Source organism: Odocoileus virginianus, chromosome 24 (genome assembly GCF_023699985.2).
Source record: "Odocoileus virginianus isolate 20LAN1187 ecotype Illinois chromosome 24, Ovbor_1.2, whole genome shotgun sequence".
Taxonomy (NCBI): Eukaryota; Metazoa; Chordata; class Mammalia; order Artiodactyla; family Cervidae; genus Odocoileus; species Odocoileus virginianus.
In genome coordinates, this window is record NC_069697.1 from 38,100,225 (window position 1) to 38,114,667 (window position 14,443).

The 14,443-nt window shown below is 35.2% G+C and overlaps 1 protein-coding gene across 1 annotated transcript in view; it reads left to right on the forward strand.

Moving 5' to 3' along the window:
• The window catches only part of SLC2A13 (solute carrier family 2 member 13), a 450,742-nt gene extending 436,504 nt beyond the window's left edge, over nucleotides 1–14,238 (forward strand). Inside the window, exon 10 of the mRNA XM_070454573.1 lies at nucleotides 9,081–14,238. Within this exon, the coding sequence (XP_070310674.1) occupies nucleotides 9,081–9,307 (227 nt within the window). The 3' untranslated portion in view covers nucleotides 9,308–14,238. The remainder of the gene's footprint in view (nucleotides 1–9,080) is intronic.
• The last annotated feature ends 205 nt before the right edge of the window (nucleotides 14,239–14,443 follow it).

Consider the following 14,443-nt stretch of genomic DNA (forward strand, 5'->3'; position numbering starts at 1 on the left):
TTCATGCGGTTGTAAAGAGTTAGACATGACGGAAGCAACATAGCATGCACACATGCTTGCCCCAACCACTGATGCTGAAGAAGCTGATGTTGATAGGTTCTGTGAAGACTTACAACACCTTCTAGAACTAACACCAAAAAATGATGTCCTTTTCATCTTAGGGAATTGTAATTTAAAAATAGCAAATCAATAGATACCTGGAATAACAGGCAAATTTTTCCCTGGAGTACAAAATGAAGCAGGACAAAGGCTAATAGATATCTGTTAAGAGAACATGCTGATTATATATACCGAACACCCTTTTCCAACAACACAAGAGACAACTCTACACATGGACATCACCAGATGGTCAGTACCTAAATCAGATTGATTATGTTCTTTGCAGCCAAAGATGGAGATGCTATATACAGTCAACAAAAACAAGGCTGGGAGCTGACTGTGGCTCAGATCATGAACCCCTTATTGCCAAATCCATACTTAAATTGAAGAAAGTAGGGGAAACCAATAGACCATTCTGGTTTGACCTAAATCAAATCCCTTATGATTTATACACTGGAAGTGATGAATATTTTTAGTGGACTAGATCTGGTAGAAGAACTATGGACAGGGGTCCGTAACATTGTACAGGAGGTGTTGACCAAAACCATCCAAAAGATAAAGTAATACAAGAAGGCAAAGTGGCTGTCTAAGGAGGCTTTACAAATAGATAAGTAAAGAAGAGAAGTGAAAGGCAAAGGAGAAAAGGAAAGATATACTCAACTGAATGCAGAGTTCCAGAGAATAGCAAGGAGAGATAAGAAGGCCTCAAATGAACAATGCAAGGAGATAGAGGAAATCAATAGAATGGGAAAGACTAGAGATTCTCATCAAGAAAATTGGAGATATCAAGGGAACATTTCATGAAAGAATGGGCACGATAAAGGACAGGAACATTAAGGACTTAACAGAAGCAGAAGATATTAAGAAGAGGTGGCAGAAGTACAAAGAACTATACAAAAAAGTCTTAATGACCAGGATAAACTCTATGACTGGTCGCTCAACTAGAGCGAGACAACCTGGAGTGTGAGAAAGCAAGAGGGCCTAAGGAAACATTACGAGGAACAAAGCTAGTGGAGGTGATGGAATTCCAGCTGAGCAATTTAAAATCATAAAGATGATGCTGTTAAAGTGCTGCACTCAGTATGTCAGCAAATTTGGGAAACTTAGCAGTAGCCACAGGACTGGAAAGGTCAGTTTTCACTCCAGTCCCAAAGAAGTGCAATGCAAAAGAATGTTCAAACTACCATACAGTTGTGCTCCTTTTACATGCTAGCAAGGTAATGCTCAAAATCCTTTGAGATAGGCTTCAGCAAATCATTAATTGAGAACTTCCAGATGTACAAACTGGATTTCAAAGAGGCAGAGGAACCAGAGATCAAATTGCCAGCATTTGTTGGATCATGGAGAAAGCAAAGGAAGTTCCAGAAAAACATCTACTTCTGCTTCATTGACTACACTAAAGTCTATGACTATGTGGCTGACAACAAACTGTGAAAAATTCTTAGAGATGGGAATACCAGCCCACCTTACCTGTCTCTGAGAAAGAAGTCAAGAAGCAATAATTAGAACTGGATTTAGAACCACAGACTGGTTCAAATTTTTTGAAAAGAGTATTGCAAGGCTGAATACTGTCACCCTGCTTATTTAACTTGTATGCAGAGTACACCATGCAAAATGTACGTGAATGAACATTGGGCTGGATGAAGCACAAGCTGGAGTCAAGATTGCCAGGAGAAATATCAACAACCTCAGATATGCAGATAATACTACCCTTATGGCAGAAAGCAAAGAGGAACTAAAGAGCCTCTTGATGAAGGTGAAAAAGGAGAGTGAAAAGACTGACTTGAAACTCAACATTCAAAAACCTAAGATCATAGCATCCAGTCCCATCACTTCATGGCAAATAGAAGGGGGAAAAGTGGAAGCAGTGACAGATTTTACTTTCTTGGCTCCAAAATCACTGGGGATGGTGAATGCAGTCATGAAATTCAAAGACACTTGACCCTGGAAGGAAAGCTATGATGAACCTAGACAGCATATTAGAGACTTCAGTTTGCCAACAAAGGTCCATATAGTCAAAGCCATTTTTTCCAGTAGTCATGTACGGATATGAGAGTTGGACCATAAAGAAGACTGAGTGCTGAAAAATTGATGCTTTTGAATTGTGATGATGGGAAAGAGTCTTGAGAGTCCCTTGGACTTCAAGAGATCAAACCAGTCAATGCTAAAAGAAATCAACCCTGAATATTCATTGGAAGGACTGATGCTAAAGCTCCAGTACCTTGGCCACCTGATGCACAGAGCCAGCTCATTGAAAAAGATGCTGATGTGGGGAAAGATTGAAGGCAAATGGAGAAGGGTGCAGCAGAGCATGAGATGGTTAGATAGCATCACTGACTCAGTGGACATGAATTCATGCAAACTATGGGAGATATTGGAGAACCAAGGAGCCTGATGTGTTACAGTCCCCGAGGTCCCTAAGTCGGACAGGAGTTAGCAACTGAACAACAAGTGCTTAGAACATTCTCAGATCCCCTCCCCCATTCCTCACTGCCACTCACCTCATCTCACCTCATCCCATATTCTGGCTACTTATAATTTCTTTTTGTAAGAACAAATTTATTTGTCAGTTCCTCTATCTACCCTCTCACCTCTGGACCTTGAACTTAGGCCAGGATTATACTTTGTTCACCAATATATTCCCCATGCCTTCCAGGGCATCCTACTAAGCACTCAGAAGTGTTTGTCAAATGAATACATAGTTGAACTTTGAAATGAATGATGAATATGTGGAAACATCATATGTCTGTTCCTCCTCTCTTATGAACCTTCTGATTTGGTGTTTAGTTTTATTTAAAACTGTTTATCTAATGCTTTTTTTTCTAATCTTTATGAAACTCCTCTCTCTCCCAATCACGATTGAAACATTTAGAAATATTTGTTTTCTTGGAAAGGAAAGGCACTGGCATTTTAAACTGGATGTATATATTTAGTATGTTCAGCTTTATCCCATTTGGCAATTAGAATGTTGTACATAAATTTGTAAGCTTATCTTCCTAACAGCATAAATATAAACACAATAAATATTTACCTATATTTTCTGATCCTTGAGAATACTTAAATATTTAAATATGGACATTTCTTGAGAAAGCATTTTTTAATGGAAAGTCATAGACCAAATAGTAAAAGTCTACATGGTAAGACTTTTGATAGCAAATCTCCTCTTCTTGAATCAGTTCTCTCAGGAAAATATGAGGCCACGGAAGTAAAATTTAAATAGGACATATCCAGGCTTCTTTCAAAAATATCTCAGTAGAATAAGTTTTTTGTTTCACATTAAGCCAGACTTCTTTCTTGTCAGCACACTGTCCATTAGGTTTTCACTAGTGAAACAGTACCTTAGCTCAGGTTAGATTTTTTCCTATTTATTGATCAATAGTTTAACCTAGAGGTTACTAATTGATGTAACTTTTATGTTTATATTCCTGATAAAAAATAGGCACCATAATGATGTATTTCTCTGGAAATATTCATGTCTTCTTTTACTTCCTTTTTTATTGTTTCATAAGACCTCAAGTCTTGATTCCTTCCTAAACTATACTGCCTAAAAGGGCCTGGGCCCCATTCAGTAATGTTTATTACTAAAAATTATCATTAAAATGTCACCAGTATGTCACTTTATTTATAGCACATGTGACTAAATAGATCCCTTGGTGAGCATTATCAAAGTGTCCGTGTTGAATCTTTAATTCTTAATTTTGTATAATTCAGTTAAATATCTGTTTTAATCTGAAACTTAATATAAGGAGTCTAATAAGATTTATTTCCTTTAGAATAAAATTGCACTAACAATCCTAACAGATTTGCTACAGACATTTTTTTCATTTTCATCCTAAAGGGGCATAATTAAGAAAATGAGTTACATAATTGATTTGCCCATTTCATGAAGCAGATCACAGCCTCCCAGGCCTGCCTACACTTCTGTTGACTTAACCACTGGTCGCACCAGTGAAGCCTACATACACAGTTGTAGCATTTGCCATCTTTAGATTATTCAGATTTTTATAGAAGTATCTTGTTTTTTAATAGAATTTCCTTTATGTTATTTAGCTTTGGAAATCTGGTTCACACACACAAGAAACTGTATGGCCTTTAAGAATGTCAGTAATCCATCTAATTTGCTTTTAACTGTAGGAGTTTAGTATGAAGAGATTTGATTTGTTACTTCCAATCATGCCATTGTACTTAAACTGTGAAAGATGATGAGTATTTTCTCAATATTGTATTTTATAAAGCCAGACTATATTTACTCCATTAGATATTTCAGAGTTTAGCATCCCAGTTTAGTCTAAAATGTTTTATCTTCTGCACCTATTGTTTTCTTACCTGCACAATTTTGCTTATCTGTATTTAGAATTCAAGACTTCACCTTCTATCATTTTTTTTCCTCAAAATTCCACATCCTCCAACAGCCAGCTTGTCATAGCACCCCTTAGATGAAAACATTCTTGATTTATTAGTCATGCTGATCTTACTACCCATTATTTTTCCCTAGTCATTTACAATGATTTTTAATCATGTCTATCACTTTTCTGGGCAACTAACATCCAAAATTCTTTCTATTCTTTTCTATCCCTTAGCAAGGGAGGATTGATTTTCCCTGTCAGATCAGGAAACTAAAATCAAGACAATTCAAGAAACTGCACAAGGATTCAGCCTGTATAACTTTTTGACTTTCAGACCCACAGTGTCTACAGAGCCTTCCTCTCACTGTAACTCTCAGATATGCATGCCAGATGACCTATTATTATTTTTTATCAAGTGTGATATAAAAATATATAAACTTGTATTATAATGTAGACCAAACTGAAATGAAATAAAGGAGCCTTGAATTTGTAAATGAAATTTTATTTTTATTAAAGAAAAAATTTGATTTATACATCCAGCTCCTTAAGAATTATATAGCTTCTGATGATTTAAGCTAACAAACTATGTCTTGATTTAGTCAATCCTTTTATATATATGTTTTATATGTCATAGTTTACCTCTGTTTCACTTTTATTTTCTCATGGCTGCTCATTCAATGGAGCAGATTCTTTGGGGTAGCCAGTTCAGCAGCATTTTTCTTCTGTAGTTTTACTTCAGTCTTCCCAAGAAGTGTTCCTATGGATAGTACTGAAATGGTTACTTCTAGGCCTGTCTGTAAGAAAGTAGTCTTAATAATATCTTTCCACATTCTGTAATGACAACGAACTGTGAAATATTTTTCAGTTCTTAAACTGCTGTACTTTTCATCTTCAAGCTTGACTTTTAAATATATAGTCATGTTGTCTTATTTAGGCCTTTATTTCAAATCTGCTACCCAGTGTATTCCATCTGGCAGTCAGCAAGAGAATATTCATTCTCTAAACTCTCCAATCATGGCGTTTGGTCCCATCACTTCATGGGAAATAGATGGGGAAACAGTGGAAACACTGTCAGACTTTATTTTTGGGGGCTCCAAAATCACTGCAGATGGTGATTGCAGCCATGAAATTAAAAGATGCTTACTCCTTGGAAGGAAAGTTATGACCAACCTAGATACCATATTAAAAAGCAGAAACATCACTTTGCCAACAAAGGTTCGCCCAGTCAAGTCTGTGGTTTTTCCAGTGGTCATGTATGGATGTGAGAGTTGGACTGTGAAGAAAGCTGAGTGCTGAAAAATGGATGCTTTTGAACTGTGGTGTTGGAGAAGACTCTTGAGAATCCCTTGGACTGCAAGGAGATCCAACCAGTCCATCCTAAAGGAGATCAGTCCTGGGTGTTCACTGGAAGGACTGATGCTGAAGCTGAAACTCCAATATTTTGGCCACCTCATGTGAAGAGTTAACTCACTGGAAAAGACCCTGATGCCGGGAGGGATTGGGGGCAGAAGGAGAAGGGGACGACAGAGGATGAGATGGCTGGATGGCATCACCAACTCGTTAGACATGAGTTTGTGTAAACTCCAGGAGTTTGTGATGGACAGGGAGGCCTGGCATGCTGTGATTCATGGGGTCGCAGTCAGACACGACTGAGTGACTGAACTGAACTGAAACTCTCCAATGAATCAGCACTGTACTAGGAACCCAGAGACAAGCCATAGACTCTGGCCTTGAGGAGACCACTTTTGCTGGTCTCCTCCTCAAGCATACCATTACCACCTCTCCTATACCTAGTCCTACTGGGTTGTAAAACTTACAGAATTACAGTTTAAACCATAGATTTAAATAGGAACTGAGAAATCATCTTATTTTACGTAAAGAGGAAACTGAGGTCCAAGGAGGAGGTTAAATGACTATCTAGAAGGCACATGTTGTTTTTGTTGTTCAGTTGCTCAGTCATGTCTGACTCTTGGTGACCCCGTGGACTGCAGCACGCCAGGCTTCCCTGTTCATCACCAATTCCCAGAGCATGTTCAAACTCATGCCCATTAAGTAGGTGATGCCATCCAACCATCTCATCCTCTGTCCCTTCTTCTCCTGCCTTCAATCTTTCCCAGCATCAGGGTCTTTTCTAATGAGTCAGCTCTTTGCATCAGGTTGTCAAACCATTGGAGTTACAGCTTCAGCATTAGTCCTTCCAGTGAATATTCAGGGTTAATTGACTTTAGGATTGATCTCAAGAGTTTCTCCAGCACCACAGTTCAAAAGCATCAATTCTTTGGCACTCAGCCTTCTTTATGGTCCAACTCTCACATCCATACATGACTACTGGAAAAACCATAGCTTTGACTAGACGGAGCTTTGTCAACAAATTAGTGTCTCTGCTTTTTAATATGCTGTCTAGGTTTGTCATAGCTTTTCTTCCAAGGAGCAAGCATGTTTTAATTTCATCACTTCAGTCACCACCTGCAGTGATTTTGGAGCCCAAGAAAATAAAGTCTATCACTGTTTCCATTGTTTCCCCATCTATTTGCCATGAAGTGATGGGACCAGATGCCATGATCTTAGTTTTTTGAATGTTAAGTTTTAAGCTAGCTTTTTCACTCTCCTCTTTCACCTTCATCAAGAAGGTGTTAGTCCTAGAAGGTCTTGTATATCTACACAGAACCATTCAACTTCAGCTCCTTCAGCATTAGTGGTTGGGGCATAGACTTGGATTAATGTGATATTGAATGGTTTGCCTTGGAAAGGAACTGTGATCATTTTGTCATTTTGAGATTGCACCCAAGTACTGTATTTTGGACTCTTTTGTTGACTATGAGGGCTACTCCATTTCTTCTAAAGGATTCTTGCCCTCAGTAGTAGATGTCATGGTCATCTGAAATAAATCCACCCATTTCTGTCCATTTTAGTTCACTGATTCCTAAAATGTCAATGTTTACTCTTGCCATCTGCTGTTTCTCCACTTCCAATTTGCCTTGATTCACGGACCTAACATTCCAGGTTCCTATGCAACATTGCTGTTTACAGCATCAGAATTTACTTTCACCACCTGACACATCCACAACTGGGTGTTGTTTCCCCTTTGGTTCAGCCTCTTTATTTCTTCTGGAGCTATTTCTCAGTTTTCTCCAGTAGCATAGTGGACACCTACTGAGCTGGGAGGTTCATCTTTCTTTGTCATACCTTTGGCCTTTTCATGCTGTTCATGGGGTTCTCTAAGGCAAGACTGCTGAAGTGGTTTGCAGTTCCCTTCTCCAGTGGACCATGTTTTGTCAGAACTCTCCACCATGACCCATTCATCTTGGGTGGCCCTATACAGCATGGTACCTAGTTTCATTGAGTTAGAATGTAGCCCACCAGGTTCCTCTGTCCATGGAATTTTCCTCGCAAGAATACTTTAGCAATGGGTCATTTCCTCCTCCAGAGAATCTTCCTGACCCAGGGATTGAACCCACATCTTGCTTCTCCTCCATTGGCAGGAGGATGCTTTACCGCTGAGAAGCCCCAAGTGCTATGGACACACACACAAAAAATGGACTGTAGGAGCCTCAGAGAAGGAATGGGACACTAGTTAGGAGACTCTTAAGAGTACTGCAGGTAAAGAGGAAGGCTTTTAAACCAGAGATGTCCAGAAATGGCAAAAAATGGTCATCTTTGGATTGTATGTGAAGGTAGATCCAACAGGATTTTCTAAGAGTGGATATTGGGTGGGAGAGTAAGAGAAAATTCTGTTGACTCCTAGACTTTGAGCTTTGATTCAAGAAATCAGCAGTGTCATCACTGAATGTGGTTCTGGAAACACTACACTCAAGATAAATGAGAAGAAAATTTCTTCCTGAAAGTGCCTCCAGTCTAGTGGCTAACACAAATATATTCACATAATTATAATGCTACTTTGTTGTTATAAACCACTTTGCCTCAGCAAAGTGTTGTGAAAGCACAACCCTAACCAGGGAAGTGAGGAAAGACTTCAAAGCAGAAGTTATCCTGAGCCTGGGCTATCATTCTTCTTGAGTTTGGTATTACATAACTTGAGTCTAGAAAAACAAACTATTATATTCACATGTTTAAAACAATTAGAGGAAATGAAATAAACCAAGCTAGAAGCAAATTTTTGGTCCATTTCAGACCACAGTCATGCATTATTGACCAGAAACAGAAGTTAAAATTAAGTCCCCTTTCCAATGTAAAGCTTTACATATATAGTATTTTTCTTTTTTTTTATTTTTTTTTCCATTTATTTTTATTAGTTGGAGGCTAATTACTTTACAGTATTGTAGTGGTTTTTGTCATACATTGACATGAATCAGCCATGGATTTACATGTATTCCCCGACAAAGGAGGCAAGAATATACAATGGAAAAAAGACAACCTCTTTAACAAGTGGTGCTGGGAAAACTGGTCAACCACTTGTAAAAGAATGAAACTAGAACACTTTCTAACACCATACACAAAAATAAACTCAAAATGGATTAAATATCTAAATGTAAGACCAGAGACTATAAAACTCCTAGAGGAGAACATAGGCAAAACACTCTCCGACATAAATCACAGCAGGATCCTCTATGACCCACCTCCCAGAATATTGGAAATAAAAGCAAAAATAAACATATATAGTATTTTTCATTGCAGGAGCCTTCTTCCTTTATGCTGGATTCGCTTCGGTGGGTCTCCTTTTCATCTACGGCTGTCTTCCTGAGACCAAAGGGAAAAAATTAGAGGAAATTGAATCACTCTTCGACAACAGGCTATGTACATGTGGTGCTTCAGATTCTGATGAAGGGAGATATATTGAATATATTCGGGTAAAGGGAAGTAACTACCATCTTTCTGACAATGATGCTTCTGATGTGGAATAATTATCAGCTGCTTATATATTCAGTCATTTAAAGAAACTTGGGAGAGAAGAACAGCAATTGGTGACCTCACTGCCCTGCTTTTAATCTGGTTCTTTCCACAGTCTAGTTTGAACAACTTCATATCCTAGAATATTTGATTCCAAGGAAGATACCATCACAGTGACATTTTTTTCACACACAGAGATGTAAAAAAATTTACGGAGATTTTAAACTAATAATTATTGAACAAATGTGTGTAATTCCTTCCTGAGATAGTTTGAAATGAATATTGTACCCAGTGAATTCAGTGATATCCTTTTTTCCTAAGACTATATATAATTATTAGTGGCAGTTGAGTCAGTGCTAATCCAGCCAAATCATATATGTATGATATACTTATGACAAAGGATGCTAAAATATGGTCCAAAGGTATTTTCTGTCAAAGCATGGTCTGTTGGCCCTAATTTTTCCTAAGGATGAGGCACTTATCTGTGATCAGCTATTAGAAAAAAATTCCATTTAAGTTTTCAACAAATTCAAAAGTGTCTCCTACAAGGGCACAGCTATCCTTTGTATTCTACATTTTCATTTCTCTCTCCAATTCAAATCTTGAAAATTCTTCAGCAGCTGACTCTGTACAGAATCTTTGGAACATTATAAAAAGCAGGTCTTTTAAGGTTTATTTTCCTACATATTTTTTGCATCAGTTGAGAAGTATACATTTGCACAGATTAGCTAGCAAGTTTTGATAAGTATATTTTATTGCTAGAAAGAAAGAAAAGATTTTTATGGACCTTAAAGATTTTTAACCCTGAGTTAGTCACTTAAGTGTGCAGCTGTAAACACAAAATAGCACTAGATCTTCAACTGTATTTCAGGGTCAGTTTTTGTTCAAGCCAAAATCCCCTGTATTCACAACTTCACTCATCAACTCTGGATTCCTACTATTTGTGCCTTCATTTGTGTTACATAAATAGCTTCTAGCAGACTATTTTCCCCCCTCTTTTAATCAAATAATTTCTGAAACAAGAAAGGAAGGAAGAAAATCAGCAGCAGAAATAACCTTGCTGTTATTTATGTTTGTTTAATTAAGCAGTGAGACTTCTATTTTTCTTAACTTTTTATTAACTCTTCTTAGGGGAATTGTCACATTTTATTACGTAATGATACTTGTCTTTTTTTTTCTTTTTAATTCTAAGAGTATAAACTGGTTTTTATTTTGCACATTTTCTCTGACATTCTCTTAAAAATAGATACATAGATTTGTCTTTGAGTGTATCCTTTTTCTCATGCTTGACTTGGATTTTTTTCCTTCTTGTCTAAAAACTGGGATTTTCCATTGGAACAGATTAATGGTTCTCATATGTGTCTTTAAGAAATGTTGACTTACTATATTTCTGCAGTATTTTTTCAAAGTATTCATTGGTTTCTATGCTCATTCTTCAGTGAATTCCAATTTTTGCTCATATATTAAGAACTACATAGTACGTACAAAATCACTCACAGAGTACTTAGTTCCAGTGAAAATATGAATGAGTCTTCTGAGGTCAGTTAAGAGTGCAAACATTTGATACATTTTAACATGTCTCTAAACATCTATTAAATTATTCTTTGAAGTGAAAGAGTGACTCCAAATTCAGTATATTTCTGCCAGTCTCCAAGATGGTTTGGTCTCTCTCAAAGTCTGGCTTTAAGAATGTCATAAGAACATTATGACAATTATGACAGCTGAGAATGTAGCCAAAGAGTTCCATTCTCTAAAGCTAAAAATCCTTCCACCAAAAAAGAGTTTTCTCCCTTTGATCATTTCACGTAATTAAAAATGTATATATTTTTGAGAGCTTTTTTCCTTGAATTAGGTGCTCTGACAATTGATTTCTAAGGGGATATTAATTTTGATTTTCCCCAGAAAAGCAGATGTGCTTTAACACAGAAAGTTATTATTCTATTGATATTTCTTATCCCATAAGAAATTTCTTATTTGTATAATATTTCACACAGGTAAAATGAAATGGAAAATGAACTATTGTATGATAAAATCAGAATATAATGTGGAGAAAAAGTATTTAAACCCATAAAGTGATCTCTTTAGAAATTTGTTTTCCTGATTTATCTAACTAATTCCCACAATTCTTCTGTTTATTGTGTACATGGCCTTAACTATATGCTTATACGCAGCTGAGCTGAATGCACAGTAACTTTATTAAAGGAGCAACTGGGCTCTTTATAGCAGAACATGGCCTGTTCTCCCTGGCATAAGTAAATGGTGTTTTCAACTTTATATCCATAAATGCACATAATAACAGGGAAAAATAGCCACAGTTCTTGTCTTCTATTCTCAATTCCTTCTATAAAGGACTACTTGTTATTTATATAGTGATAAAAATAATATTCCATATCTTTGAAGTACAAGACAGAGAGACACAGTATAAGAATTATTTATAATTTTTTAATGACAACTACTTGAAAAGGAACCTTATAAAATTAGGGTATTTTTTTTAGATTCAGTGAACATTTATAGTATATTAAAAATTAAGTATTTGAATTTGAAGGTTTTTTAATATTATGCACCTTCTAAGTTATCAGCATCTTTGGCTACCACTGTCAACTTGAAAACATTCCATTTGAAATATCATCAAATATATATTTTATAGGAAAATTTATATATGCTATGATTTGATCTATCATATTAAAACACATTAAGCATCACACTTTTAGCTGAAATATGTTCCCTTATAAACATGCTATAAAATTAATAGAAGTATATTGTGATTTAGGAAAATATAGGGAAGATGGTCATAGCCTCTACTGAGGCCTAGCTGGATGGCTGGTAAGATATGCACTAGACTTAAGAGAGTATAACATTTCATTTGCATCTGAACACATAGGGCCGAATGTTAAAATCAGATAGATTTTAGAGATTAGGTATTAATATTTTTCTTAAATGTAAAATTCCTGATAATTTTGATTGTTGCACCTTAGTCAATAATTACCCAAAACATGATTTTAATGTATATATAAAAGATCTAAACTAAAATTAGATTAAAAGGTATTATTTCCACTTGAAATTTTATCACCAGTAATATGCAGTAGTTAGTTCCCAGATGGAAAATGCTGAGAGTAATGTTATCAAGTACTTTTCATATTTTTATTTTACCACTGAACCATTTTAGTGTGTAAGAGTCTTAATATTGTTTCTTAAGTTATTCACTCTAAAATGGAAAATCTGCTAAAGTAGAGAATTTAGAAACTGTTTACTATAATTTCAAAATCAGTTATCCAGAGGAAGAATTAACAGAGAAAAATATGTTGATAACTTATCCTTTTGCCTTTATATCAGAAAGTAGAATTGAAATGCATTATAATAATCCACAGATCTTGGAGGAAGGGTATTCTAGAAAATTTTCTTCATGGCATCTAAGAAAATCTCACTAGTCTCATTAGCTTAATGACACTAATATATTTTATAAATGCTGTAATACAGTAAGAGAGGTGGGAGCATTCTTTTGACTTTCTTTCATCAGTAATTAAGAACAATAAAATTAATAACGTGTTTTATTATAATTATTTTACTATTCTCCTAGTTATGAAATCACAAATTACACTAAGCACCTAGCAACTAACATTTATACAGTTGTTGTGTCAGTTTTAAGTTGCCACATTCAGACATTTTCAGTAACTACAAATAAAAAATGACATACCATGCCAGAGGCAGAGAATTCATAATATGTACTTTATACCAAAATGTATTGAGTTTTGGATAAATTGTACAACTTGTGTGTGGCTTCTGCCTATTAAAAGACTCAGAATTGTTCTCTGGATTAATTTTAGCATCCTGTTTTCTGTTGCTTTCTGTTTTCTTAGCCTCATGTACAATAATGTTAACCTAATTTGATGAAGTGATCCAGGTTGTAGCAGCATATCAATTTCAGTATCTTCAGTCCTTCCGGGTGAGCAATATTGCTGCTATTTTCTAGAAATAGCAATCATTTTAAAATGCCAACAGCTAACTGCTCCCAACTCTCTTAAAGATCATCTCTTAGAGAAGGAGATTTTTGTGTGCCAGTAATCATCAGAGAGAGATTTCGTAAGTGTTAATGATGTTCAGAAATACATGAAAAAATTTTATATCATAATTTGCTTGTGAGTGTAAAACAATACAATTCTCATAAGTCTTTACTTTTTATGTATAAAACAGAGTTTGTTACACTTGAGTGATTTGGTCTGTGGAATGTTAAGTATCTATTTTCATTTAGCAGTAATATTCAGCTTTTGATTTTAGACAGTTAAGACTGTGCATTTGATTTTATCATATCAATATAATGAGAAAAAGAAACATAGCTTACAAGTACTAAAAATTAAAAACCACAAATATTTTGTAAAATTTTAGCAAATTTACCATTATTCCATCTCATTTGAAGGTTAAAAAATGAGACTCAACTCTCGCCAAAGTAGAAATTTATGTTCTACATGTCCAAACTGGTTCCTAACAGCTTTTGGACTATATTTCACTTGATGTTATAGTATCTTTTATTTGTACAAACTGTTCAAATTTCTATTTAAAAGCTTTGATATACATCTAGATTAAATGGAAACACAGTTTTGTGCTTTAAAATATGTTTTCAAAATGTATATTTTAATTTCCAAGAGTGCATGTCATATAGTGTTTAATTTCATGTCTTAACAAATCCAATATAAATATTTATTCCTACATGTGACGAGATATCTCTTAAAAGTTTGAATATGTATCATTTCCTTCAAAGTCATTCTAGCTATAGTTGTATCAAAGTATTGTATATTTTATGGAGATTTAATGATGTATATGTAAATGTTTTTTAAGTTATTTTATTGAAGTTCAATCTTTACATAAAATTAAATCTTTTTTTTAAAGTGTCAGTGCCAGAACTGTAAATGAAAATAATCAAATAAAAGTTAAGACAATTCACTACTCATTTATCTTCCTTGTAGGTTTATATTTTAACCAATTATCTTCTTTGGATTTTAGAATCTAGGTTACATAGTAAAAGCATTTACAAAGATTACCTATATCTGTATATTTATGCAATGCTATTCATTTTAATGATATTTTAACTTTAAAAATACTTTAATACCTAAATATTATTGCAAGGAATTATTCTGAATAGCAAATATAAATCT